Genomic DNA, 24,337 nt, shown 5'->3' with positions numbered 1-24,337 from the left:
GCAAGTTTATTAGTGTTTAGTTTTTCCGTCCTTGAGTTGATTGCGTGTTTTAGGAGTGAAATTTCTTGGTACATAACTTTCTTCGCTGTTTAGGCAGTGTCACTTGTTCTCAATGGAGATAAGAGCCCACAACTAATGGAGCTGATCGCAAATAGAACCCAAGGAAAAACGATGAACGCGAAAATGCATAGCGCCTATCTAGCACTTCAACAACGCGTGAATGCTATTTATGATGAAGTACGTCTCCTTTCGCGTCTCTTTTTTCTTTTTTTTCTGTGATATCGAAGCCGGTTCAAGCTGGATGGTTTGACTAAAGAGGATTCTTCAGTCAATAGAACTGAATAATTGATTTTGGTTTCAGGATCTAGACAAAAATGATCAGAACAGGATTCCTGGGATTAAGCAAATTCTTGAGAAGAAACAAGGCCTTTTTCGAATGAACATGATGGGAAAACGCGTTAATTTCGCTTGCAGGTTATGACTTCCTCTTTTTCATCGTTTCACTTACAAATTGATATTTTTTCGACAACCTTCTCGACTTCTGCAACACATAATACACATATTTTAAGATCTGTTATTACACCTGATCCTTACTTGGACATTGATGAGATAGGAATTCCTGAAATCTTCGCTAAAAAGCTCACTTTTACGGAGCCAGTCAATCTATTCAATAAGGAGGAGATGAGAAAACTCGTTCGAAATGGTCCAAATGTCCATCCAGGGTAAGTTTTTACTGATGCTGAATTTCTTCGTCTTCGTTAAAAACCCCCTGGAAATTAGCTGAGTTGGTGGCCTCAAGTTGAGAATATTGGTCCCATATCACATGCTTGTTAATGTCCTCAAGCGTGGTTTTTGTTCTGTGAAATCTATTGTTCAAGTGTTGTTGAACTGGAATTTGGATGAGTTGCAGCGCCAACTTCGTCGTGAGCAGTTCAAATAAGAAGCAGATGCTCGGAGGCATGTTCCCAGGAATGTCATCGGAGGAAGAGGATCGTCGAAAGCGCATAGCTGTTGCCAAAAGTTTGGAACCAGCAAATACGGACAAACTCAGGCAACCAATAAAGGTAGTGTTTTGAAATTCCTATCACAGCAAACTTTGATCTATTTTTTGGCTAGAAGTCCCTTTGTTTCGTTTCCCATTTGTTTCCACCCGTGACTCCTTTTTTGTTTTTCTTATTCTTATTTTCCATTCACTCTGCTACGAATGTACACAGCACATTTTGTGAGCTTTTTTGTGCATATAGATAGATGCCCATAGTGATAAACTTAGAGAAAAAATGTAAATGTTCTGAGATTCAGATTTTTCTGTTAGTAATACTGCGTCTTTGCAGGTGCTGCGTCATCTTCGCAATGGAGACATGATGCTGATGAATCGGCAGCCATCACTCCACAAACCATCGATACAAGGGCACAGGTTAGTCAGTGTTAGCTGATCTATTCGCCGGCACTTCTATTCTTTGTGAATTCCTTATTTGTGATTAGATACAACTTCAAATTTCCTAACGATTCCCGTGCTTTGTTGTTATCTTATTTTCGATTCGTGCATCTTCTTTTGAGAAATTTCTGGGGAATGAAAAACAGGTGGAGAGTGAATTGGTCTTTACGTGGAGTACATGTTTCATAATCATTCTGAACGTTGTTCATAAGAATTGGTCTTGGTATTTGTAGGGCTCGAGTGATTGTTGGTCAGCGTGCGTTGCGAATGAACTACGCACCCTGCAAGGCTTATAATGCGGATTTTGATGGCGACGAGATGAATGGACATCTTGTTCAAAGCCACATTGCGCAGTCCGAAGTTGCGGAATTAGGTAGTCTCCGTAGCTCTGCTTCGAGTTTTTACGGGATTCTAAATATTTAATTACAGCTAACGTCGGAAGTAATTTTCTGGTTCCGAAGGATGCTACACCGCTTCTCGGATTGATTCAGGATCACGTTGTGTCGGGGGTTCTGCTAACGATTCGGGGAAGATTCTTGTCGAAGGTATGCATTTCGCTTTGTTTTAATGCTTCCTTACGTTTATATGGAAATAATAAAGGAGGACTTCATGCACCTTGTCCTAGCCGCTTTTGCTGAAAGAACAAAACGGATTGAGATACCGTTACCAGCTATGATTAAGCCATATCAATTATGGAGTGGAAAACAGGTGAGGTTATGGACTTTTTTTTCAATTTTACTATGCAAGAGGTAGAGATTACACATATAAAATTGGAGCAGAATCTGGATTTACGGTCAACTTCATGCACTTTTAGAATATCTCAAGCTGATCAACTTAGAAGCATGACAAAATTTGCAAAAAAGTGCAAAAGTAAGAAAGAAACGCTGAATTCTTGTGAAAAAAAATAATATGGCATAGACGTCTAATTTTGTGCATGTTTCGTCTCACTATCTAATGGTTATAGGTTATTTCATGCATCATCAAAAATTGTGTACCCAAAGATAAGCCACTAATTAACCTGACGTCCAAATCAAAAACACCACTACCATGTTGGAAAGTTCGAGGATTCGACACTCCACAGCTGAACATGAGCGAGTCGGAGGTTGTTTTCAGGTACGTCGTAGCTTTTCGATTTATTTACGAACACCAAAAGAATTCGTAGAACTGTAGAAACTGAACAGTCATACATTTTGTAGAGGCATTCTCTTTTGCCAGCTTTTTTTAAGTTTCTGAGCTTGCTTTGTGCTTAATTTGCTTAGTCTCTACACGGATCAACTTTAAGGACACATAAGTGGAAACAAAAACATTCTTTCTCTGTAATAAGGCAACTGTTTAGACAGGGTGAGCTGTTGGTTGGTGTTTTGGATAAACAACATTATGGTGCAACACAGTACGGTTTGATACATAGCTGTTTCGAGTTGTATGGTCACAAAGTTGGAGTCCAAATTCTGTCTTGCTTTTCAAGGCTTTTCACGACTTACTTACAGGTGAACTATTTTGCCTACCATCCGTTTCTTTCGTTTCTATTCCTTTTTATTGCAAACTTTCAAAGTGTCTGTAAACAGTAACTAAAAGCACTTTTTTAGCTGCATGGTTTCACTCTTGGTGTAGCAGACATTCTTGTTAGAAAAGACGCAGATAAAGCCCGGAAACAAGCAATCAAAGAGTCGAGGACAATTGGAGACCAGGTAAGATTTAACCTTCCATATCACTGTGTATCTTTCTTTTAATTTGTACTTTTTTAAAATTAATTTGTCTGTTCTATTTTACCTGGTTTTACTTGTGACATCTAGGTTGTACGGAATGCGTTTTGTCTTGACGAGAACGTTTCTCATGCTGAAGTCAAACGGATATTGGCATCAACGTACTGTAACCCCAGAGGACAAGGGCAAGACGTGAAAATGCTGGATTATTCTATGAAGCAGAGCATATCGAAGTATAATGATGCAATAACAAAGTATGAATCCTTTTTTGCTTCTTTTGATTACTTCACACATTTGCAAAATGCCTAACTTTCTTTAAGGGCATGCGTACCGGAAGGATTGATCCGTCAATTCCCAGAAAATGCGCTACAAGTAATGATTCAGTCCGGTGCAAAGGGTTCGGCTGTGAATGCCATACAAGTTTGTTTTTTGTTAGTTATTTTTCTTCTTTTCTTAGATGTTCTGTTTAGATTTCTTGCTGTTTGGGCCAGATTGAATTGGAGGGTAAACGTATGGCCGTCACTGTGGCAGGCAGGACTTTGCCATCGTTTAAGTATGCGTTTTTTTTTTAATTTTTAGTATGTTTGTATGGTTATACGATCTCGTACGTGCTGAGTTTCAGAGCTTTTGATCCTTCACCGCGCGCTGGAGGTTACATAGACCAACGGTTTCTAACTGGTATCAATCCTCAGGAGTTGTTTTTCCATACAATGGCCGGTAGAGAAGTGAGTGTCTTTTCATGCTTTGCTTATAAAACCGTGATTATTATGGACAAGATGTTGCCCTGGAATCTTTGGTTAATTTAATTTAGTGTTTTCAAATTCAAATATAGTCAGGTCAATACGACATGAAACACGAGTGTAGTTGATGTGCATTTGCGTACGCGTTCGAAACGGCGCTGTGGAAGCAGCAGTTGGAACCGAGGTGGGCCCGTCGCCAATTGCAGCGATGGGTGGTGCCAGCAAGGATTTCACCACGCTCCTAGCCACCACGTTCCACCGAAGCGCCTCGAAAGAAGCCGTGTACGCAATTGCGTACGTGTTTCATGTCGTTTTGACCCTAGTATACCTAGTGATATAGAGTCGTTCTTCTGGATAGACAGTGAGATTCCTACGTACAACAAACATTATTGCTCGAAGTTTACATTCAGAGTTTTCTTTTGATCGGCAAATTAATTGTAATTCTTCGAGAGAATGGGAATCTTGACTTTTTCAATCCATATATTATTGTGTGTGTTTCCTGAATTATCTATGTATCTAAAAATCTCGGAATTGATTGGAGTGATAAAACTGTGTTTAAGTGATACCAGTTCACAGGATTTTTTTTCTAGTGTAAGGAGATGATGAATTCTGAGTTTTTTTTTATCTGGACGAAGCAAACTTTTCCTGATATGTTTGGCACACCATCGGCTCTGATACTTTTGATGATCACATTTTTTTTCTGAAATCTGATAAGGAAAAACTAAGTTCTCTATGTTACATTTCGCTGGTCTGCTGCTGGCTTATTGACCACAACATTCTCAAAGATAATCGTTGTTTTAGGGTCTTATTGATACAGCTGTAAAAACTTCTCGATCTGGCTACTTGCAAAGATGTCTTATTAAACATTTGGAAGGATTAAAAATTCACTATGACGGTACTGTCAGAGACCACGACGGCTCAGTTGTGCAGGTAGGAATTTTCCTCCCACAATTTGGATTTCCGAAATGGTCTGTATCTTCGCATGAAAAGTTGACCAGTGACTTGACCTGACATTAATTTGCTTTTCTATTTCTTACAGGTTTGTTAGAGCAAATTTTTGAGGTTTAGTCTTTCCAGATTTAGGGCTTGATATTCCAATGAATGCAATTCCTGAAGTGATTCCAATACGAATCCCTTTAAGAAGAATTTGTTTTCCTTCTTTTAGTGTGATTGAATATTACGAGCATTATTTTCTTTTCATTTTCATGTTTTCATTTTCACTAAAGAAAATGGGCATAAAAGTAGTCCACTTTTCTAGTTCCGATACGGAGAAGATGGCCTCGATGTAATTAAAGCATCGTACATAAGTCCAAGGACGTTCCCTTTCTTACAAGACAACTTGGACGCTGTAATACATTGCTCGAAACCTGACGAAGTGCGAGATTCTGAATTTAATGTCGAAGCGGCTGAAAAGCAGTACAAGAAGGTAACGCTATTTTTCCTTATATTCCACTTTTTTGGCTGATACTGGACGGTATTTTTTAGATCAAGAAATGGCGCAAGAAATCGTCGAATTTCGATGGAGGCCGTTCAAAGAAGCATTATATTTCTGGATTCACTGAATTCTCAATAGACCATATTGGGGTAGACAAAGAACGGGTAGTTGGTATGTGGGCAGAGATGGATGCAGCAGAACGACTGGTATACGAGAAAAGAGCGCCGAGAAAATGTCCTCATTCTGTAGATGAGGTAAAACACCTTACTGTCGATTCAGTAATTTCCCAAATCTATTCTTAAATCCTTGCTATGCTTTCATCTTTGTGTTCATCTTTCACCCATAGGCGTGAACTGGTTTTTTATCTTATGGTGCTAGCGTGGAGCCTGGCTCTGTTCGTTTTCCCACTAAATTATTTAACTCAGTTTGCTTTTTTTGGCTAATTTTCCGAACGGGTTTTATGGACAAATCCATATTTGTAGTGTTCATTTAAGTTTCACATTCCCAGTGCTCCTGATATTTGTCTTACTAAGAGAGCGTTACCGCAGTTTAGAATAGGAACATTTTTGATTTTTTGAACAGGAATTTGCAGGAGTTTCCTCTACATGTTTTCGTTATCGATATGAGTTGAAAATTTTACAGAAAATTGTTTTTATTCTGAGTTTTCAGTTCATTTCCACTTTTCTGGTACAATCTCACTCGTTAGCTTAACCACCTCTCGTCAACGCGTACCAGCTCGCCTTTATGTCGTCTGCGCTTCTGCTGACCCTACAATCTCATCTCTTACATCATTATCTGCGTCTCCGTTCAGTGCCAGCGTTTGTCTGGTATTATCAGCTTTTCAACTTTTTTCGAATCTCAAATTTTTGTCATACAGAACCTTACATTGCATTCGTTTTTAAGCTTCTTTTAAGTGCAGGAGTTAGAAAAGCGTAAGTTGTAACACAAGTTGTGAAGTGTTCGCTTAATAAAGCATCAGGAAATGCATTACTAGGCATTTGTTTTCCACTTGAGAAGAACCTTCTTTTCCGTAGGAATTCAATGCGTACACTACGCTCGGTGCTCTTCCTGAGAAAACTCTGGACGCTATCTACAAATTTTCCGCTGGAAATGACCGATTGCGACGTTCGTTGTTCTGGAAAGGTTAGTTTTGCCTTCTGATCTATCTTCTGATTCCATTCATTGACGGGTTAGTTCTGCGATATTGTTGATATGTTCTGTCGACTTCGTGGCTTATGTGGACATTGAATTTGTTATATATTTTGACCCCACTTTGGTCAAGTTTACAATTTATACTGCTACTTGGATTGGCTATTGCTGGTTGATTTGTACATCAAAAAGATTCGTAATTATAGCTTCTAGTGTGTTTGAGGTAATGAATCAGAAAACTTCTTTAGGTATGCGATCATTAGCCGAACCTGGTGAAAATGTAGGGCTCCTGGCTGCACAGTCTATTGGTGAACCGTCCACGCAAATGACTCTGAACACATTCCACTTTGCTGGAAGAGGTGAAATGAACGTCACACTGGGTATTCCTCGTCTTCGTGAAATTCTAATGACATCGTCAGAGCACATTGCAACTCCCAGTGCCAAGGTGGGTTGTTTTTGCTACTGCCCTAAGATTATGGGAGAAATATTATTACAGTCCTAAATTTAAGATCCAGCTGTATATTTCATTTCTTCGCGACTATACCAATAATTGCACGTTTTCATGCTTAAAACTGCTTCCTTTTTCTCTATGACGCTTGAGTTTCTTTGCTTTTTGTTTGTCTTTGTACACCTCTTGCACTCTCTAATAAAAAATATTTTTGAAGGTCATTCTATGCAGCCTGTTTCACGGAGTGCATAAAGCGAGGAAATGAAATGTCGATTTTGCAGATTCCTATTCTCCCGGGTACACCACGAGAAAGAATAGACGAAATACGACGAGAACTGGATCGAGTGTTCCTTAAGCAAGTGTTACGTAACTTCACACTAGAAGAACGGCTAAATCTTACTAGCAGGTCAGTATGTCCACCGAAGATGCAGAATATCACATTTGTTGCGATGATTATCGTAAAATATTTTCCATAATTTTTTTTCTGATTCTAGGATATTTTTCATAATCTCTCATCTTTATTGGTTAGTTGAATGAGTGTGTTCACCTCCAAACATCAGTCCGTATTTCATTCTTCATTATTTGCTAGCAAGAACGTATTTTCTCTGAAGTCAAATTAGCCTTACTTCAGTGATTGCTGGAGGCGTTACCACCTTCGGATAGAAATTTTGTCTAGTGCCAAAAGGGAGCAAAATGCCAAACATCTTAGGCGAAAAATGATTATTCAAGAGGTAAAGTCTAACTATTGAATTAACTAATCAAAAATTCCGGATTTTATTTTTCTAGCTCGAAAAACGGTTTCTGCGGGTGTTGGCAACCGCTATAGGGAAGAAATATCGTGATGTGCTCGAGTATCAACAAGTGCAACATCGAAAATTGCGTGCCGGCAATATGAGCGCTGGTTTGGGTAGCAACGATGGCGGTGTAGTGACCCGGTGAGTCCTTGGTTGATATTGGTATTTACGTTAAGTTACTCTGCGCAATTCAAGGGAATTAACAGCTTTTGAAAATGCTCATAGGTTCTGACAAAAAGTAAAAAAATCATTCTATTCACCTAGGTATGTTTATGCATTAAGTGAAGGTGCTGTCGTCCAGCACTACTCCAGAGCCCACACCCTGAAAGGTCGAATGCCTGAGGGAAATATGGAATCTCTGACAACAAATATCCGCTCGTAACATTGAACTGCCGGTTGCTATCATGTGAACTCCGCCAAGCCGCTCTGTCCAGACCTTCACGATATCCGCATGCACCGTTTGCTGCATTGCAGGAAGCACACATAAGGGATCGCACTATTATCGGTGTCGACCATTACACCATCCACTACGGCAATGCTGAAAAGGAAGTAGGATGTTGCGCAATAGCATTGAGGAACGACTACAAGAACCTGGTGAAAGAGTTTGGTTCAACGTCGTCAAGATGCGCCTTTGTACAATTGCGGGATCGCAGAAGACTCAATGTCTGGATCGTAAGTGCTTTGCCCCTCACCAACGCCGTCGGCTTACGTGGCAAGAAACAACCTCTTCAACACCAGGGGAGCAACCAGAGCGGAAGATGATGCCTCTTAAGCTACAGCTCGATTACGTTCTCACGAAATGCATGCACTTGTCACAGTCCGAAAATTTAGAGCTGTCGCGAACGTCGTATTCGATTCCGCTCTCCCATTTCCCACAGCTTGCTGGTACGATTCCAGAAAAGGAGTCATGAAGTTCAACATCATAAGCTCGACCCGGAAGGTCTCAAAGGCGATGAACGCAGAATTAAGTTCCGCCAACGAGTGTTCATCAATATTGGATCACAGGCCAGAAAAAAGAGTCGATGATGCTGTTTCACTAATTGCATACAAGACGCTGCAAAGAAGACGTTCCCCATTTCAACACCGTTTCAACACCGAGAAGTTTGCCTTTGCATCTGCGGAGACATTATCCACCTGCAATTCTGGATGTGTATCCCAAATTGCTGGTGACTTCAGCCAGGAAAAGTGTCTGCGAAGAAGGTTGCATCATCAACTTAAACGTGGTCATGAGAACGTAGGAGTTCGAAAAGGCGTAGGAGGACAAGAGCCCGTGAAAAGCCTATACTCTGCTAAGGCAGATAGGCTACCGGCAGAATAAAAAGATGCTCGCTTGTCCTCAACACTTCCAACGGAGTTGCTGACGAGGAGGCAACCTTGTCTATAAGGAGAGATCATTTCAACACCTTGCTGAATCGGCAAAGACCGTCAGTCTCTGAATTCGTGCTCGCCCAAAGACGGGCATACACCGCTGTCACTAAAGAAACACTGACGAAGTCGAAGGCTCCAGTGTCTATCCAAAAATTGAAGATTGTAATATCTGGAGGAGACGATGGAAGCAGTGCAGAAATGCTGAAATTTCTTCCTTCTTCTGGGATTCGTGTGATGACGAAGATCATCCGTTTAATATGGATTGACGAAGGGATACCTGACCCGTGGAAACATCATAACATCATAATTCCTCTCCACAAGAAGCTATTCGTCACGGAAATCAGGAATTATTGGGGAATATCATGCAATTTACAAGGTTTTGAAGTGAATCACTATATATGGGCTGATCAAGCGTCGCTAAGAAACCACGCGCAACGAACAAGTCGGCTTTCGCTCTGGTCGATCGACGATTGACCAGGTTTTCGTTGTCAGGAGAGTGATTAAAGTGTGCCAACCGTGCTCCAAGCCTTTTCAGTTAGCTTTTCTGGACTTCGAAACTGCTTTTGACTCTTCTCACCAAGGCGGTCTTTTCAACGCGATTCGCTTCGAAGGAGTTCCAGGAGTACATAGTAAACGGCATGAGTAAAAGGACCAGTGCCGTTGTTCGAACACCAGTTGGATGTACCACACCGTTTGATGTGGAAACTGAGGTGAGACAAGGGGCCGTGGCGGAATCCTTTTTGTTCAATTTTGCCGTCGATGACATAACAATTGAGCAGTGTTCAACCGATGTCGTTTTAGCTTCACCTGCACGTCTCTTACCTTGGTGGATCTCGCAGACGATGTAGTGATATTCGCTTCGAGCATCACGAAGTTGCAATGTCATTAACCTTTTATCGAAGTTAGCCGCAGTCTGCACTTCCACTTGAAAAATGCTAGCAGAGGTGGATCTCCCCGAGTCCTCCAGCAGGGATTATGGTAGATCGAGTTCTGGATAAGTTCTGCTACCAAAAGAGCTGAAGAACAACGGCAACCTTGAGAGTGGTGTTCAGGAAAGATGCGGTAGACACAACTCGGCATTCAACTCTTTGACCAGGTGCCTGTTCTCGACTCCCATCTCCAACGAAGTCACTGCGAGTCTACTTATCCGCAGTTCGATTTCTCATGACATATGGATCGGGGAATTGATAAGCGCGGTCGGCGGTGATGAAGAAGCGTGACTGCATGTGCCTTTACTCGGAAGTGGACGTGGTGTACTGGCGGATGACATGCGGAAAACATAATCATCTTGCTCGGTCTTCTGAAGTTATTAAAGAAAGCCATCTTTGCTCCTTTGGTCACATTTTCAGATCGTCTGATCGTGTTTTCCAGGTTGTCCTGAGGATGCTCCTAAGGCTCACACTAGAAAAGGCCTTCTGGTCGTAAAAGAAAGTTGTGGACGGAAGTAGTAAGGGAAGATTCGAGGCCTTGGCATTGGCAGACAGTTTAGTCGAGACGTGAAGTTCCATCGTTCATGGAATAGCGATGGATGGGTAGTTTCTATGCGAGCTCTAGCTGGAGATCGAACAGAATGGGCTCGGATATGATGGAGGATGACTTAGCCCGGCGAAGATGCGGGTAGCAGGGTTAGACCGTAACACCCGTCCGCTGATTAAGTGATGTCAAGTCATGCACCAATTGACCTTTAAATGACCAGCAGCGGTAACATTAATCCTAACCTTACTGTGTTTGGCATTACAAAATATTCAAGTTTTTTAAACGAGTTTCTATGCAAGTCATTTGAACTCGAAGAAAAATCTTTGTGTGAAAAGAACCATCAGTTACAATTTTTAGGCGACCTCACAACTTAGATGATGGCAATTCATCCGATGAGGAGGCTGCTGGCGGCAGGGAAGCTGACGCTGCCGAACAAAAACTTCATAACAGACATCTGTACGTTCCTGTTTGTTTTTTCGCTTGTTTCTTCATCGAAAAAATTAGCTTGTTAATTTGTAAATTTGTTATTTTCTTTTCCAGTTAGCCAACCTTTGTTTCTTCGAAACTTTTTCTGCAAACGATATAGAAAGAAAAACACACGCTCAGACACAGTAAACATAGAATCACTTCTGGTCTCCACTTCCAGCAGGAATCAAATTTTGAAGCATCACTCATTTAGAGCTGCGTTTGGCAGTAAATTATCATTTATCCAGAAGGGATCTAGGGATTCTTGTTGGATAGCATAGTAGGCGAAGTATTTGGCTGTGAACTAAAAACGCGGGTAGCGCTGTCGTAGTTTGTCTCCTGGGTTTCCCTTTCGAACCAACATTTTTTACGCTTACATGGTTTTACATTTGTTCTGATTTCATTCTGTTATTTTCACGAGGAAGAAACTGAAGTAGTTGATACTTTTAAGTTGTGAGAATAGTTAAAGAGGAAAAAATGTTTAAAAAAAAACTTCCAGCGATGATGCTGCAGAATACGAAGGCGAAGAAGAAGATCGCGTCCACGTGGAGAAGGACGATGAAGAGGGACAGGTGAGCAGATGTCGAAGGTTTCTCCTAGTATTATTCCTGCATTGTACTTTTTGCGCTCAATTTCAACGATTCTTGTGATTCATCAAAAAGGTGATGGATGATGTGCCCAGTTTTTTTCCTTGTTTCGCCCTCTCATGTAGAGTGCGTAGAGTAAAAATTTTTTTTTTGCAAGCGAAAAGAAAACCTCTCAACGATTACTTGACAGATCTAGAAAGTTCTCTTGTTCATTGTTGTTCTGGGAAAGGAGAAATTTAAGCTGGGAAATTTAAAACATTGATCTCAGCTCTCTCTTTGTGTACATAAAATTTCGTTTTTACTCCCTGTTTCTTCTTTCTACTTTTTCCTACTTTAGTTAATGTGATTTGAACGGGACTCGTTCCTACTAGGAAACTTGTTCAGCTAGTGATATTACACAAAAGTTCAAAACCTTACGGCAGTTTACTTGGTGTTAATGTCCTTGCTTGTGTGGGATTTCTTTTATTGATATTTTCGTAGGTGTTCAATTTTTGAGGTGCTATATTGCACTTTTCAACTAGCTCACATTAGAAGGAGAAAGGAGAAAGTCTCTGGCGTATTAATCCGTTTTGGATGCGCCAACGCGTTTTTGCTTCAACTCGTAATCGTTGAGTCTTTGGAACGCGTGTTGGGCTATGCATTGACTTGTGAAGCCCCAGTCGACCTATCGAGTCACTGTTTTTGTCCTCATAGAGAGGTGTGGCACCAATTTTCACCATATACAGTGACTTTCGAAGACGAACAGATGTGTAGGGACAGCATTTTTATCTTTCCAGACAAGTCTGGCACCAATTTACCGACCCAGAGGAATGAAGGGCTTTTTTTTGCACTAGGACTGTTCCGAACTATCGACAATGCGGCCGTAGCAGACCTCTTACCGACTGCGACTTCGCTACGGCCGCCCTTAGTTCACATCGAGCGATGTAAAATAGGTTGAACATCAAAACCTTATTCGTATACCGGTTCCATATGTTCCTATTGTCCCTTCCTAACCCGTTGGACTATTGTTTCACTAAGAAACTCCGTACACCGTGCGTACGCGCGGATTCCACAATCGGTGGTGCATGTTGCAGTTCGGACGGCTTGCAGACTGGCTGTAGCTGCGCCGATCAACAATTTGTCACACAAGTCGACTGCGAGTTGTCAGCACGAAATTAATGATAATGATTGACTGTTGTCTGCTGTGTACGTCGTGAAAGAGTGAGCCACCTCTTACCTGGGTGGTAGTCGTGTAAATTCTTGTGTGTGGAGTTTGATATGATACACAATGTTTCCCGGAACAAGAGCAAATCAACGGCTCTGGCCGAGAATTTTTGAATTTTTGTGCAGTTTTTTTTTTTGCAGAACGAAATCCAAGAAGAGAATGAAGACAGCGAAAAAGACCTCGAGGATGACGAAGATATGGAAGAGGAACAGAAAGAAAGTGTACGGCAAGAGAAAAAACGCAGCGCCGACGAACGTGTAAAGGTGAGTATGACAAAGTTTGTAAAGTCGCAAATCAATCTTAATATGAAACAAAAAATTCAGTCGATTGGATTTTCTGCTTTGGCCTGAAAAATAGAACGGTGGAAGAGCAGGTATTTTTCGCCGAACCTCCCAAGAACTCCCTTAAGTTCCGGGTGGACAGATTTCGAAGTTTAAAGCTCTTTTAGTTCTACTACGTAAATGTATGCGTAGGTAAGAGTTAGTGGGTATTTTCAGTTGATATTCTTTCGCTTTGTTCTTTTTATGGATTTCGTTGCTTTACAATAAGAAAATACTCAAGAAATACGATAAGAAATAATAAGAAAATAAGATAAGATAAATAAGAAATAAGATCAAGAAATAGTTGTTGAAGTTCTAGTTAGCGCCAATTTTTGTCGTTCTGGTGATATATTCGAACATTTTTGTGTAAAATGATCTGTAATCAGTTTAAGATCAATGGTGTTACTTTCCTTGAAAAGGTGCTTTAAGTTGTCTTTGAGTCGCGCCGAAATTTTTTGCTTTGCATAACTTCTTGTGTATTGTAAGAAAACAGGCCCGAATGAAATCAAGTTCCCACAGTTGTTTGATGTCTATAATTCTAGTACAATTACTAATGTTGTTGATTTTAAATGTTCGCGTTGTCATCTATCGTTACCTTCAGATTTTCAATGATATCATATTCCAGTTTGTGATCTCGCAATCAAATCTAATCGTCGACTACAAATTTGATGTGGCTTCCGAGCGATGGTGTGAGGTTGTGTTCCAGCTGCCACTTGGAAACAAGAGTAAACTGGATTTGGCAACAATCGTGGAGAAGTAGGAAAATATCAAATAAATTCGAAAATAAGCGATTAATCGGGGAAACGAATAACTTCGGCTGTCTTTTTTTCTTTTCGAAGACGTTGTTTGCTTGCAGAGAAGTGGAGAAATTCATTGTTCATCAAACTCCAGGAATTGAACGATGCATTGAAAGTGAAGAAAATGTGAACGACGTGCCAACGAAATTTTTGCAGACGCAAGGCATTAATCTTGAGGTATCTGTAGTGTGAAAGTGATAACGATCTGGGCAAGTAATCCTAAATGAAAACTTATTTCGAGAAATTCCTCCGTTCTTCTTTGCGGTAAGGTTCGATTCTCTGGGCCGACCACACTTTGATAGTAACGAATACATTTTCCCGAATTTTCTAAAAGAAGTGCAGAGGTTTTTTTTCTCAAAAAAGGAAGTTTAGGTGATTCTGTTGTTATGGGAGTTAAATCTTATATAAAATTGTTGTTAGTTCATTATAGTTCACGTAGTTTCAAGTTTTGAATAGTACTTTTTTTCTCTTTTAAAATTTTGATCTGCTTTCTGATTTTCTTCATAAGTCCCTAAGTTTTGCTGCCTATGCCCCTATCGGAATGTCTTCCTCGGTTCACGGTGATTAAAGACATCACCCCACGAATCTGGGTGGTACGGTGTTCAGGTGGAAAGTTCCTATACGGGGTCGTGGATTATGGAGAGGTGGGTGATTCCGTCCATTTCTTCCTAATTGCCGCAAAAAAAAAACGGTCCGGAAGATGCGTGCGTGCACAAGGCTGGTGCGCTCCAGTCGAACTTGTTGTGGAAAGTAGCGCGCCGGAACGCTCGAAGCCGTATCTTCCGGGCCGTTTTTTACGGAAATAGACGGGATCTCCCTTCTCTCCACAATCTACGCCTCCGAATAGGCATAGCGCACCTGAAACCCGCACCACCCCAGATTCGCGGGTGATGTTTTTAAAGTGAATCCATCGGTGATGAGCTGGACGTTATTTTGTTCTATTACGATATTATTTATCTACTCTGTCTTTGTAGATTTTTCTCTACCCAAGAAAAGTTTCTTGCTCCATACATGTGGTTTAAATAATAATAATATGATTTAAATAATGTTGTCTAGGCTTTCTTCCGACACGCAGACGTGCTCGATGTGAATGCGATCTACTCGAATGATTTGAACCTGATTCTCCATCAGTATGGAGTTGAAGCATGTTCGAGAGCGATTGTTCAGGTACGTTTTCTTTTTTTTCAAAAGAAAAGTGCGACTTCAAAAGTGGCACCATGCTGATCAAGATAGATGGTGATTCCTTGAAATTGCGGGTAGCATTGTTGGAAGAAATAGCGCTTATGGTGCCAGTTATTAATAACAGGGAACGGAAAGTGAAAGTGTGAAAGTTGCAGTTAGACGGTTGCGGAACTTTTGGAGATTCTCCTTCATGTCATAGGTGTAGTCGGGTCAAAACGGTTTTAAGCTCGGAGCAGTCACGTTAGCGGCTACGGTCGAAGCGTCGCGATTGAACTGGCGTATGTGATCGACTCGAGCTGCAGCGACAACTCGAACTAGCGAGGGTCCTATCCAGAAAATAAGGGTTCATTGGATCATCTCGCATTCGACCGTTTACGCGAATGCACCGACCTTCAGGTCGATCCAACCATATGTTGGTTGACGTAATCGCTCTAAAAATTGAGACTTTTCCTGACAGTGGATTTTTCGAGAATGGAAAAAAAGTTTGATATAGTATATGATTCGAAAATATCTCTTTAGAAGAAGAATTTCATGCCTAACTCATTCTACACTGTTTCTTTGCTTAGAGCCTTAAGCAAATTTGTCCTGATATGCTGGGAAAATTATTGTTTGAGAATATATGAGAAAAAAATCACTTCGTATCTCTCATATTATTGCAACCGTTGTCGAATACTCTTGTAATTTTGCACAAAGAAAACAAAAGAGAAACATATGAATCACTTAACTGTTGTTATTTTGTTGTGAAAGGTATTTGGCGAATAAATGCTGGAAGAGAGGGACGCATGTTCCATTTTGGCTCTACTCTTCCTATTTGGCTGTTATCCATCTTCTAAACAACAAAAAGTTGTAAATTCATCATCAATAACTTAGAAAAAAAGAAAGCGCTACTTATGAAAACGAGTTAGTCAAAGGCATCGTCAAAGATGGATCTGTTTTCTGGGCTACCTTCGGGTTGTATTTATGAAGTATGAATATCGTGTGATCTTTTAGTAGTGATTGGTAGTTTATTATTTTATTCGGTAAGTTTTCATCATTTTTGACAAAAAGTCATGGCAAAAAAAAACTGAGGACTCAGACAGAAGTCACGCAGCAACCCAAATAATAATAAGTGTGCACAAGCATACATAGTGATCAGATGAAGTGACTTTTGTGAATCCATAATCGAATAGGGCTTCCGACTACGGTGGTTCAGGTTTCGGTAGTTCCATATCCTGCCGAAAATTTATTTCAGTGACATAGGCAACCACACATTGTTATACAGTAATCATTGCGCCAGGAAAGAAGTTGTAAGCTCAATAGTTGTCACATGAATTGTTGTGAGCGAGATTTGTTTTTGTGATGGAGAAGAAGATGACGCACTACATAGTATCTGAGTCAAGTTTGCTTCCTGACAGTTTGCTCGTAGTCCACTCATCCATCCTCATCATTCTGGTCTAAAAGATCGAGAATTAAAGGATAAAGTTTAAAAAATGTCTGGTGTTAATCGATATGCTTGCGATGCGCCAACGCATTCACTTCAGAATCGCTTGAGGTTTACGGACTTTCAAACGGCCTATACAATGACTTGTGGTGGCGAGCAGATGTGTAATGTCAGCATTCCTATCTTCTCAGACAAGTTTGATACCAATTTACCCATCCCAGAAGAATCAAAGGCTTGGTTGGCACTAGGACGGTTTCGAACCATCGACCGTTCAGTCACAGACTCATAGGAACCTCACACCATGTGCTCCCCTCACCCTGCCCAGAATTTCTAGGGTTTTTTCTCCGTTACTTACATTGTGGTAGGCTGATACTTAGTCATCTGATTATTTATCGCCGGTCTAAAATTGGTATTTGACCAACTACTGGTGCGGAAGCACCGACAAGTTTTGTTGTTTTGATGTTTCCGCTGACTGCATCAACTTTGACAACATCCTCCAGGTGTAGAATTAGTTGGGGAACTTTTTCATCATGTGATTATTACATTCAATGGATGCGCGTTCGTGTCGCTGCGTATAAATATAGTAACGACCGATCGGAGTTCATGCACGCACCACGTGAACGTGCCCACGCGCATGGCAGCCACCCAAACAGGAAGGAACTGGATTCTACACCTGCGAGAAAAATGCGAAATAGTGTAGTTGTATGGAGGAAAGGCAGACGTGATCTGAATGCACCAGAATGGTCACGGTGTGCTCCTCATGAGAGCTGATGAATGGATCTTCTTCTACGATCCATGAATATCGCAGACATTTCAAACCTCGAAATCTCGAAGTTTTCATGCGTTTTGAACGTATCTTGTTTTCTTGTTCGGAAAATTCCCCTAGATAGAGAAATACAGCAAACACAGTGGTGGTTTACAGAAGTCTTCATAAAGGTATGTCGCAGATCTTTTTGTCAATTTCCGCTCTTAAAATCGTTCGCACCAACTATCGAAACGTGCGGCGGAAGATTTAATTACTGTGCTAGAAAGAAGTGCACGATATGATGGATGGGAAATTTGCATGCGTGATGGGACGAATTTTTCTTCTTGTGAGATGCTACAAAGATCCGGTGCATGCCTTCTTTATTCCGTAGAGGAATCGTTCAAATGAACATCTTCAGCTGTTAATCACAAACCAGTAACCGTTAACAACTAATTTTCAAAAAATTTTGGGATTATGATTTGATCGATCGTTCGTGGAAAATTCTACCATTGTGGTAATGCCACTTCAGAGGACCGCAAATAATTTTTATTTTTGCCTTCATTCAGAAGAAGGAACAATAAACAAAAACAACAGAAAAAAAAACAAAATTTATGCGAAGGTAAAACTTCGAAGAAGGTCCTATTTACTGGTTACGGTTGCCACTCCCAGATGCGGATTTTAAACGAGGCATTGATATCCTCTTTACTTGCGCTGATTTTTAAGGATTTACTTTTAAGCCGCCTAGCTAGGTACATATCTGTATAAGCACCTTTTAACGAGCTTCTTGTAGCAAGCTTTTCTTTTTCTCAACTTTTTCCCCGTCACACTTGACTTTTGTTGGGAATTTCTTCTAGTCGCATTCGACCGAAACCGTTTCTAGACTGCTTTCAAAGTCGTAAATTACATTTCGAGCAAAATTATTCATCGCTTCTAATGAGAATTGCTGTCAAAACCTGCCGGTTTAAGACTCCTTGCGTTGGAATTGTTTTTATTCCATTTCAACGTTGAAGTTTCTTTGGTGAACTGTTGCCGTTCTTTTTGTAGTCGAAATGGAAGTATGTACGGTATTTGCGAGGCGAGCTTTTTCTGTAGAGCTGCACTTTGAAACGTGGTACGACCGTCACGTTTCACTGTTTTTTTCTACAAACGACTTCATCATTGTAATGTCATTGTAATGAGAACTTTGGTTTCGAAAATGTTTTGGCAACATTCTTCTTCACTAAAAATAGAAGTTTATGTCTCAGAATAAGAATGTCATTGCTGGTCGCAGTAGCTTGGAAAGGCTAGAAAATGACAAAAAAATTGTTTCCCTTTAAAACACCTCCACTACTTATCTTAGAATTAAATTCGTGCAGCTTGAGGCGTTGACGGGGTGAATTCTTTAAGTTGGGAGTAGCCGGACTCGCATCAGAGCGTCTTCACAACAATATTTTGGGACAACTACAGCTTTAAACATTACTGAATCCTTAAATATTTTTGATATGAAATGAAGACTCTTGGTTTTGTTGTCTATAATATCCTTAAGAAAGATTTCATCGATGTTTTTGTGGATTTTAAAAGAAAAACACAATATTCTGTTCTTTTCCAGCATCCTTCCAAAGCTTGGAGGAAATATTCCTAGAAGAGGATATTTGTCCTCAATTTGGTTGCAGTTCGAAACGACGCGATCTATTTCACTGTATATATTTTTTGAAGAAAAAATTGAATTTTCCGACCTGGTCATTTTTATTGCGGAAATTTTAAAGTGGATAATTTTCTCTCATTCGTGTTAGTCTTACACTGGAATAGTCAAGTCAAAAGTTCCCGGAGTTTCTATTTTGTCGTTCATGAGATGAGTTCACCTAAGTTTCACCTGAGTTCCCTTCATGATATAATCGGATAGGCAAATTTGGTTAATTGACTTTTTAGCTGTTCAGACTTATTCGCTCACTGCAATTGCGCGTACCGTACCAGACAGTTGCAGATAATAGCTGTTGTTCTCTGCTGAAATGTCTGTTGTTCTCCTTGTGGCAAGTGCTGGGCACTGTCCCACTCCACCGTAATGTGTTTCTAGTTTTCACGGACTGTGAAGAACAATTTGATCTGTTTCGATCACTAACGATTCGCCGGGGTCGTTCATCGCATCTACGACGGCCTCCATAACTTCGGCATCCGCGTCCTTGTATCGTACTGCGCCTTCGGAGATGTGTGCACCGGTTACGGTCGTGTCGATCGTCTCCGCATTCCCAACGCTCTCTGCCATTAATGCGGCGCAGTTTTTGCTGCATTAGTATGGACTCGTCCAATGCACGGCCGCCCCTTGGTCTTTCGACGTCACGAAACCGCGTTCGCGCGGCTGCCTCTGTCTTCTCTCCTTCTGCGCGGTTCTCCTTCAAAAGCTTCTGCGCGCTATTTTTAGAAGTCCGACTTTCTAGGTGGGAACGATCGGAACCAGTTACGGAGTGCCATTGCACTTGATGGTTGGGGTGGTCTGTAGTTTTTATACGTGACATTTTATGAAAAGTGGTACTGCGTTTTTTGCAGAAGGGAATGGGGACTTACTATGTTCGGGGATCTTGTTGAAAGATTTTATTGATTTTTTCGTCTTACTAATCGAAAAAGGCTTGTATTGGTTAGATTTTTATCTATTTAAAGGAGAGCTTCCACAGATTCGTTGACCTTTGGGACCTCAAGGGGCCTAGCAGATGGTTTCCGTTAGAGAACAGAAATTCCATCAACACACTCACTTCACCACCTCTCCACCACCGCAATTAAAGTTTTGGCTGGAGGACGTTGCGAAGGGTCCTAGCATTGCTGTTCTCAAAGGGTAGCCCGTCGAATACTTGAAGCCGGTTATAATATCGACTAGTTTCAATGGGTTATGTCCTCCTTCGGAAGTACATTTCATCGCTAATCCTTAACTGGGAAAATTAGAGGTTACTTACGAAGGCTCCATCCAACAACAACGATTCTTTACCTGCAAACAGCAACTTTCAGCATATTGCCATACGCAAAATTTCACAAAATCCCTAACTGTCAAAATCAAGTCTCCCCAGAAACTGTAAGAAAAGGACAATTTTCATTTCCAGCAATGTAATTTTTTGCCAGTGTTGTGAACTTTCTCTGTTTATTCTTCAACAGTTTTTTTGTTTGTTTGTTAATGTTTGAATTCTTGCACTTTCGAAGAGTGTGGACAGCCATTTGCCCTTTCTTGAAGAGAATTCTTTCCTCGGTGCTGCTATACAGTAAAAATTGCCAAAAACTTCTTGATTCGCCATCAATGATGGATGATTTGTTGAATAGTGTCACATAAGATCTCAGAAGACTTCTAAACGAAGAACGATCTATTTATGTCTCGATATCGCTCGAAAATATGACCAGAACACTTTATTTCTCGTTTTGAACGTCAGCAAAAAAAAAACGAGAACCAGCGTTCCAATGAAAGAGAAAAATACTCACCTTATTTGTTGCCTTTTGTTTTAGTGTATTTATGGAAGACTCGAGCATGTTTACATGAAGCACGGCAAAAACAATCGTATCACACCAAAAAATCAAACAGTAAAAATATGGTACACATCCACTGACACATAAAAATCCTTGGTTTTTTGAGATACAAGAGTTGTTTTGGAATAAAACTTTTGTCTAATTAAACGAAGAATTTTATGTTTGCATCGAGTTCTGTGACTTTAAGATCACCTAGTCAGCAAATCTTAAATCTAGTTTCCCTGCGTCTTTTTATAACTTTCTGCTTGACATCCATGTGATCTTGGATATTTTCTCTCGTTGATTGTCCGGAAACGCACACAAAGACAGATTTTTTTTAGAACCTGCGGGGCACTTGAAACGAAACCGTGGTCAACACGGTGAACAACTTCGGGTGAATTTCCTCAAACAAACCGAAAAAGGCACTGGCGTATGATGTCATTTTCGCTGGAAAGAGCAATGATAACAATTCATAGAATTGTTCCCGCTGGATGTGTTTTAAACTTCGGCTGGTTTCGGATGGTTTGGGTTGGTATGACGAAGTTTAAGACGAAAAAAGCGAGAATTTTTAACGGATCGCACTCGATTCCGAGTTTTTTCCCCTTTTTCCATGGAACCTCCAGTGAAGCGCTAACAAGTTTGATGTCGTGCCTGTTTTTGAAAAATATCAGACAGTGCCTCTAACCCCGATGTTGGTTCTCCGTTTTTTCTGCACGTGGTAAAGACCTGCTTTTAGCGATGGCAGCCACGTGCAAGACCGGTTAGAGACTCAGCACTCCAATGCCTTGAAGCTAGTTTCCCTCAACCCTTGTCGTAAAGGTTGCCCGACTCAAACAATCGTATGAATGGCATAGAGGAGATTTTTCGCGAAATAAGAAGAAAAAGTAAAAACTGCAGAACTATGTGCAGATTTCTGAGATGTCTAGTTAGCTGTTTATATTTTATTCCATAAAAATTGAATTCTAATCAAAGCTACTCCTTCACCAAATCCCTCCATTCATCCACTAGATTTTCAAGAACGGCGATTTCTTGGAGATATTCTAAGAATTTCCTTGACAAGGAAGTTTTTTTAAATAATACCCAGTGAGAGCTTGACAAAGCTGTCTATTGTGGATATCATTTTATTTTGAAAAAAAAATTAAGTCAATTTCGTTCTTCTCTATTCTCGGAGGATGATGTTACCAGGACTAGGTAGAAAATTCAATAGATTAGTGACTACGAAGATAATCTTAGGGAGGAACGCCGCTGTTTCAGCCCGATGGAATTTCGTATAGAATCCTCTTAATTTAATAATTGTGAAAATAGTTCCCTCAAAATGCGCGTCCCAAAAATGGCTGTCGAACTTCTGTGATCAGAGCAATTCCCGAAAAGCCGGATCTTAAGGGGTCGTCATTGTTTAAATATTATTGTTTGCTGAGCGGAAACGTCATGAAGGAGATGAAGCGGAGAAAGAGTGAAGGAGGCAGAGAAACAAAGGAAACAACAAATCATAGAAAAGAATTGCTTAATCTGTTCGTTTCTAACCGTAACAAATATTTTTAGGAGATGAATAATGTGTTTGCGGTGTATGGTATCGAAGTGTCAAAACGACATCTATCGTTGACAGCTGATTACATGACATTCACTGGCGCTATAGCACCGTTCAATCGAACAGCGATGGCGTCTTCTTCGTCACCGCTTCAGAAGATGACATTCGAAACAACTATGGCGTTTATGAAGGAAGCGCTGTTACACGGTAGGTTTGTGTTCAGGAATAAAGGACAGAGCGTATTGTTGGATTTAAGGACATGTAAGGTGTCCATTGGTTTTTTTTTACGAGATTCAGAAGTAGTTGGGAGGTTTCAGTTGTTCTCTGAGCGGTTCTTCCCAATTTTTTTTCGAAAGATACTAGGATTGAAGAAAAACTTCTAATCATCTGTTTTCTTTCCCTTAGAATGTAGTTATGAGAGATTTTTCGCGTAAAATCTGAAGTGATGATCTTCGATTTTTTTTCACAATCAACTCATTTGAATGATATTTGTCAAAATGTACGAACGTACGAGTTTGTCTAATTTCTTCTCAGCAAACGACCAACAAACTTAGCCAAATAATCTTAGTGAAGATGAAGTTACTGTAGACGAATCGTTATATGTTCGACGAATGGAAGACAGCATTTCGTGGTGGGACCTTTGTTTAACTGTCTTCTTTGATAACGAACTCCCTTGTGTAGTTCGCCGTACAAGCGCATTTTTCGTGCTCATTATTTGATAGGCGACTTCTAATTCAATCTACTACAATTCAATCTAAATATCGAATCTTTGAAACTTTTAACCTTTAAAGATATCGTGTGCCACTACTTTATCCTGACGGCACCGTCTTCTGCATCCTGGAATGTCTACACATTTGAAATTTAGAAAAAAAAAAAAGAGGTTACATTTGGCTATCTCTTGTATTTCGCTGATCCAGGGGTTTGTTTGTATTTTGCGACTCTCGCTTGAAGTGTGACAGTTCGGTAACGAGCGTAGAAGGAATTTTTTCGGAAAGCGGTGGTAAATTTTCCGCTTGGTCCTTTGTTTGCTTTAAGTTGGGTTGTATCAGGTTTGGTTTGTCCCTGCTTGGTTTGCTCTAAGCTGGGTGATATCAGCTAAATCTGTACCTCAAATACCGTTCCGTAAAAAATTCAAGTTTATTTCCATGAGTATCCTGGAGCATGTTAGAACGACCCATTAACTGACATTTTGCCTAAGAGTTTGAAAGAGGAATGATTTTCGAAAAGCGAGGCTCTAAATTTACATCTTTTTAGGATTTTCTTTTTGGGAGTAACATTTAAAAAAAAACAAAAGTAATTTTGATGTCTGATTGAGTAGCCTTTCGCTGACTGACATGTGCTCGTTATTAATTGACACTAAAACGTCCACAACACAATTTATAATTTTGTCTCAACTATCGAAGTATCCGTTGATCAGATGTTTTTGCTATTTCGGGCATTTTATTACACATCCATCGATCAAGGTTCAGTTCTGTCCGTGTTCCGCCTGAAACGCCCTAATGATAGGAATTTCCTGGTAGTGCGAGGAGGAAGAACGCGGGAGTTAAACCACATTGTGATCTTTGGCCTAACCGTGAATCATTAGAGTGACTGGTTTGAGTAATCCACAAATTGTTTGACGAAGAGAGCGGGAACGTTGAGTGAGGATTAGTCACACTGTCTGCAGGAAGAAGTTCGCATTACTAAGTAATTGTTGAAGTGATGAATATCAAAGAATCGTAAACAATGAAATACCGTATTATGACTACTAATGGAGGATGTGAAATATGAATTTACGCATTTTGAAGTGGAGTAGGTCCTGTTGGGAACATGGTGGAATGACCCATTAGCTGACATTGACAGTGTGTAAAGGTTTACGAAGTGAAAGCTATGGTCGCAGATGAGAAAGTGTGGAAGTAGTCACGCGAATATCCCAATAGAGGTGCCGGGGTTTGATTCAGTAGTGAAAACATTATTTATTACTATTATTTATTTGTTTACTATTATATTATTATTATTTATTATTGTCGTATTATTTACAATTTTATTGTCATTATTTTTTATTATATCTAACACTATTTGTTCAAAAAACGCTGATAC

General features: G+C 40.3%; 1 protein-coding gene across 1 annotated transcript in view; it reads left to right on the top strand.

Moving 5' to 3' along the window:
* RB195_020122 (uncharacterized protein) overlaps positions 1-24,337 on the top strand; it is a gene marked incomplete at both ends in the record, with an annotated part of 33,750 nt that overhangs the window by 3,388 nt on the left and 6,025 nt on the right. Inside the window, 30 exons of the mRNA XM_064188284.1 lie at positions 94-237; positions 362-474; positions 570-722; positions 911-1,064; positions 1,332-1,414; positions 1,669-1,808; positions 1,865-1,980; positions 2,036-2,143; positions 2,400-2,548; positions 2,772-2,922; positions 3,022-3,123; positions 3,229-3,392; positions 3,459-3,558; positions 3,609-3,691; positions 3,761-3,863; positions 4,680-4,808; positions 5,137-5,304; positions 5,364-5,567; positions 6,348-6,456; positions 6,711-6,907; positions 7,192-7,316; positions 7,542-7,641; positions 7,697-7,845; positions 10,906-11,004; positions 11,513-11,585; positions 12,945-13,067; positions 13,750-13,880; positions 13,981-14,098; positions 14,978-15,088; positions 22,273-22,465. Of these exons, the coding sequence (XP_064044165.1) occupies positions 94-237; positions 362-474; positions 570-722; positions 911-1,064; positions 1,332-1,414; positions 1,669-1,808; positions 1,865-1,980; positions 2,036-2,143; positions 2,400-2,548; positions 2,772-2,922; positions 3,022-3,123; positions 3,229-3,392; positions 3,459-3,558; positions 3,609-3,691; positions 3,761-3,863; positions 4,680-4,808; positions 5,137-5,304; positions 5,364-5,567; positions 6,348-6,456; positions 6,711-6,907; positions 7,192-7,316; positions 7,542-7,641; positions 7,697-7,845; positions 10,906-11,004; positions 11,513-11,585; positions 12,945-13,067; positions 13,750-13,880; positions 13,981-14,098; positions 14,978-15,088; positions 22,273-22,465 (3,892 nt within the window). The remainder of the gene's footprint in view (positions 1-93; positions 238-361; positions 475-569; positions 723-910; positions 1,065-1,331; positions 1,415-1,668; positions 1,809-1,864; positions 1,981-2,035; positions 2,144-2,399; positions 2,549-2,771; positions 2,923-3,021; positions 3,124-3,228; positions 3,393-3,458; positions 3,559-3,608; positions 3,692-3,760; positions 3,864-4,679; positions 4,809-5,136; positions 5,305-5,363; positions 5,568-6,347; positions 6,457-6,710; positions 6,908-7,191; positions 7,317-7,541; positions 7,642-7,696; positions 7,846-10,905; positions 11,005-11,512; positions 11,586-12,944; positions 13,068-13,749; positions 13,881-13,980; positions 14,099-14,977; positions 15,089-22,272; positions 22,466-24,337) is intronic.

Source organism: Necator americanus, chromosome II (assembly GCF_031761385.1).
Source record: "Necator americanus strain Aroian chromosome II, whole genome shotgun sequence".
NCBI lineage: Eukaryota > Metazoa > Nematoda > Chromadorea > Rhabditida > Ancylostomatidae > Necator > Necator americanus.
This window is presented reverse-complemented; position numbering and strand designations above follow the sequence as displayed.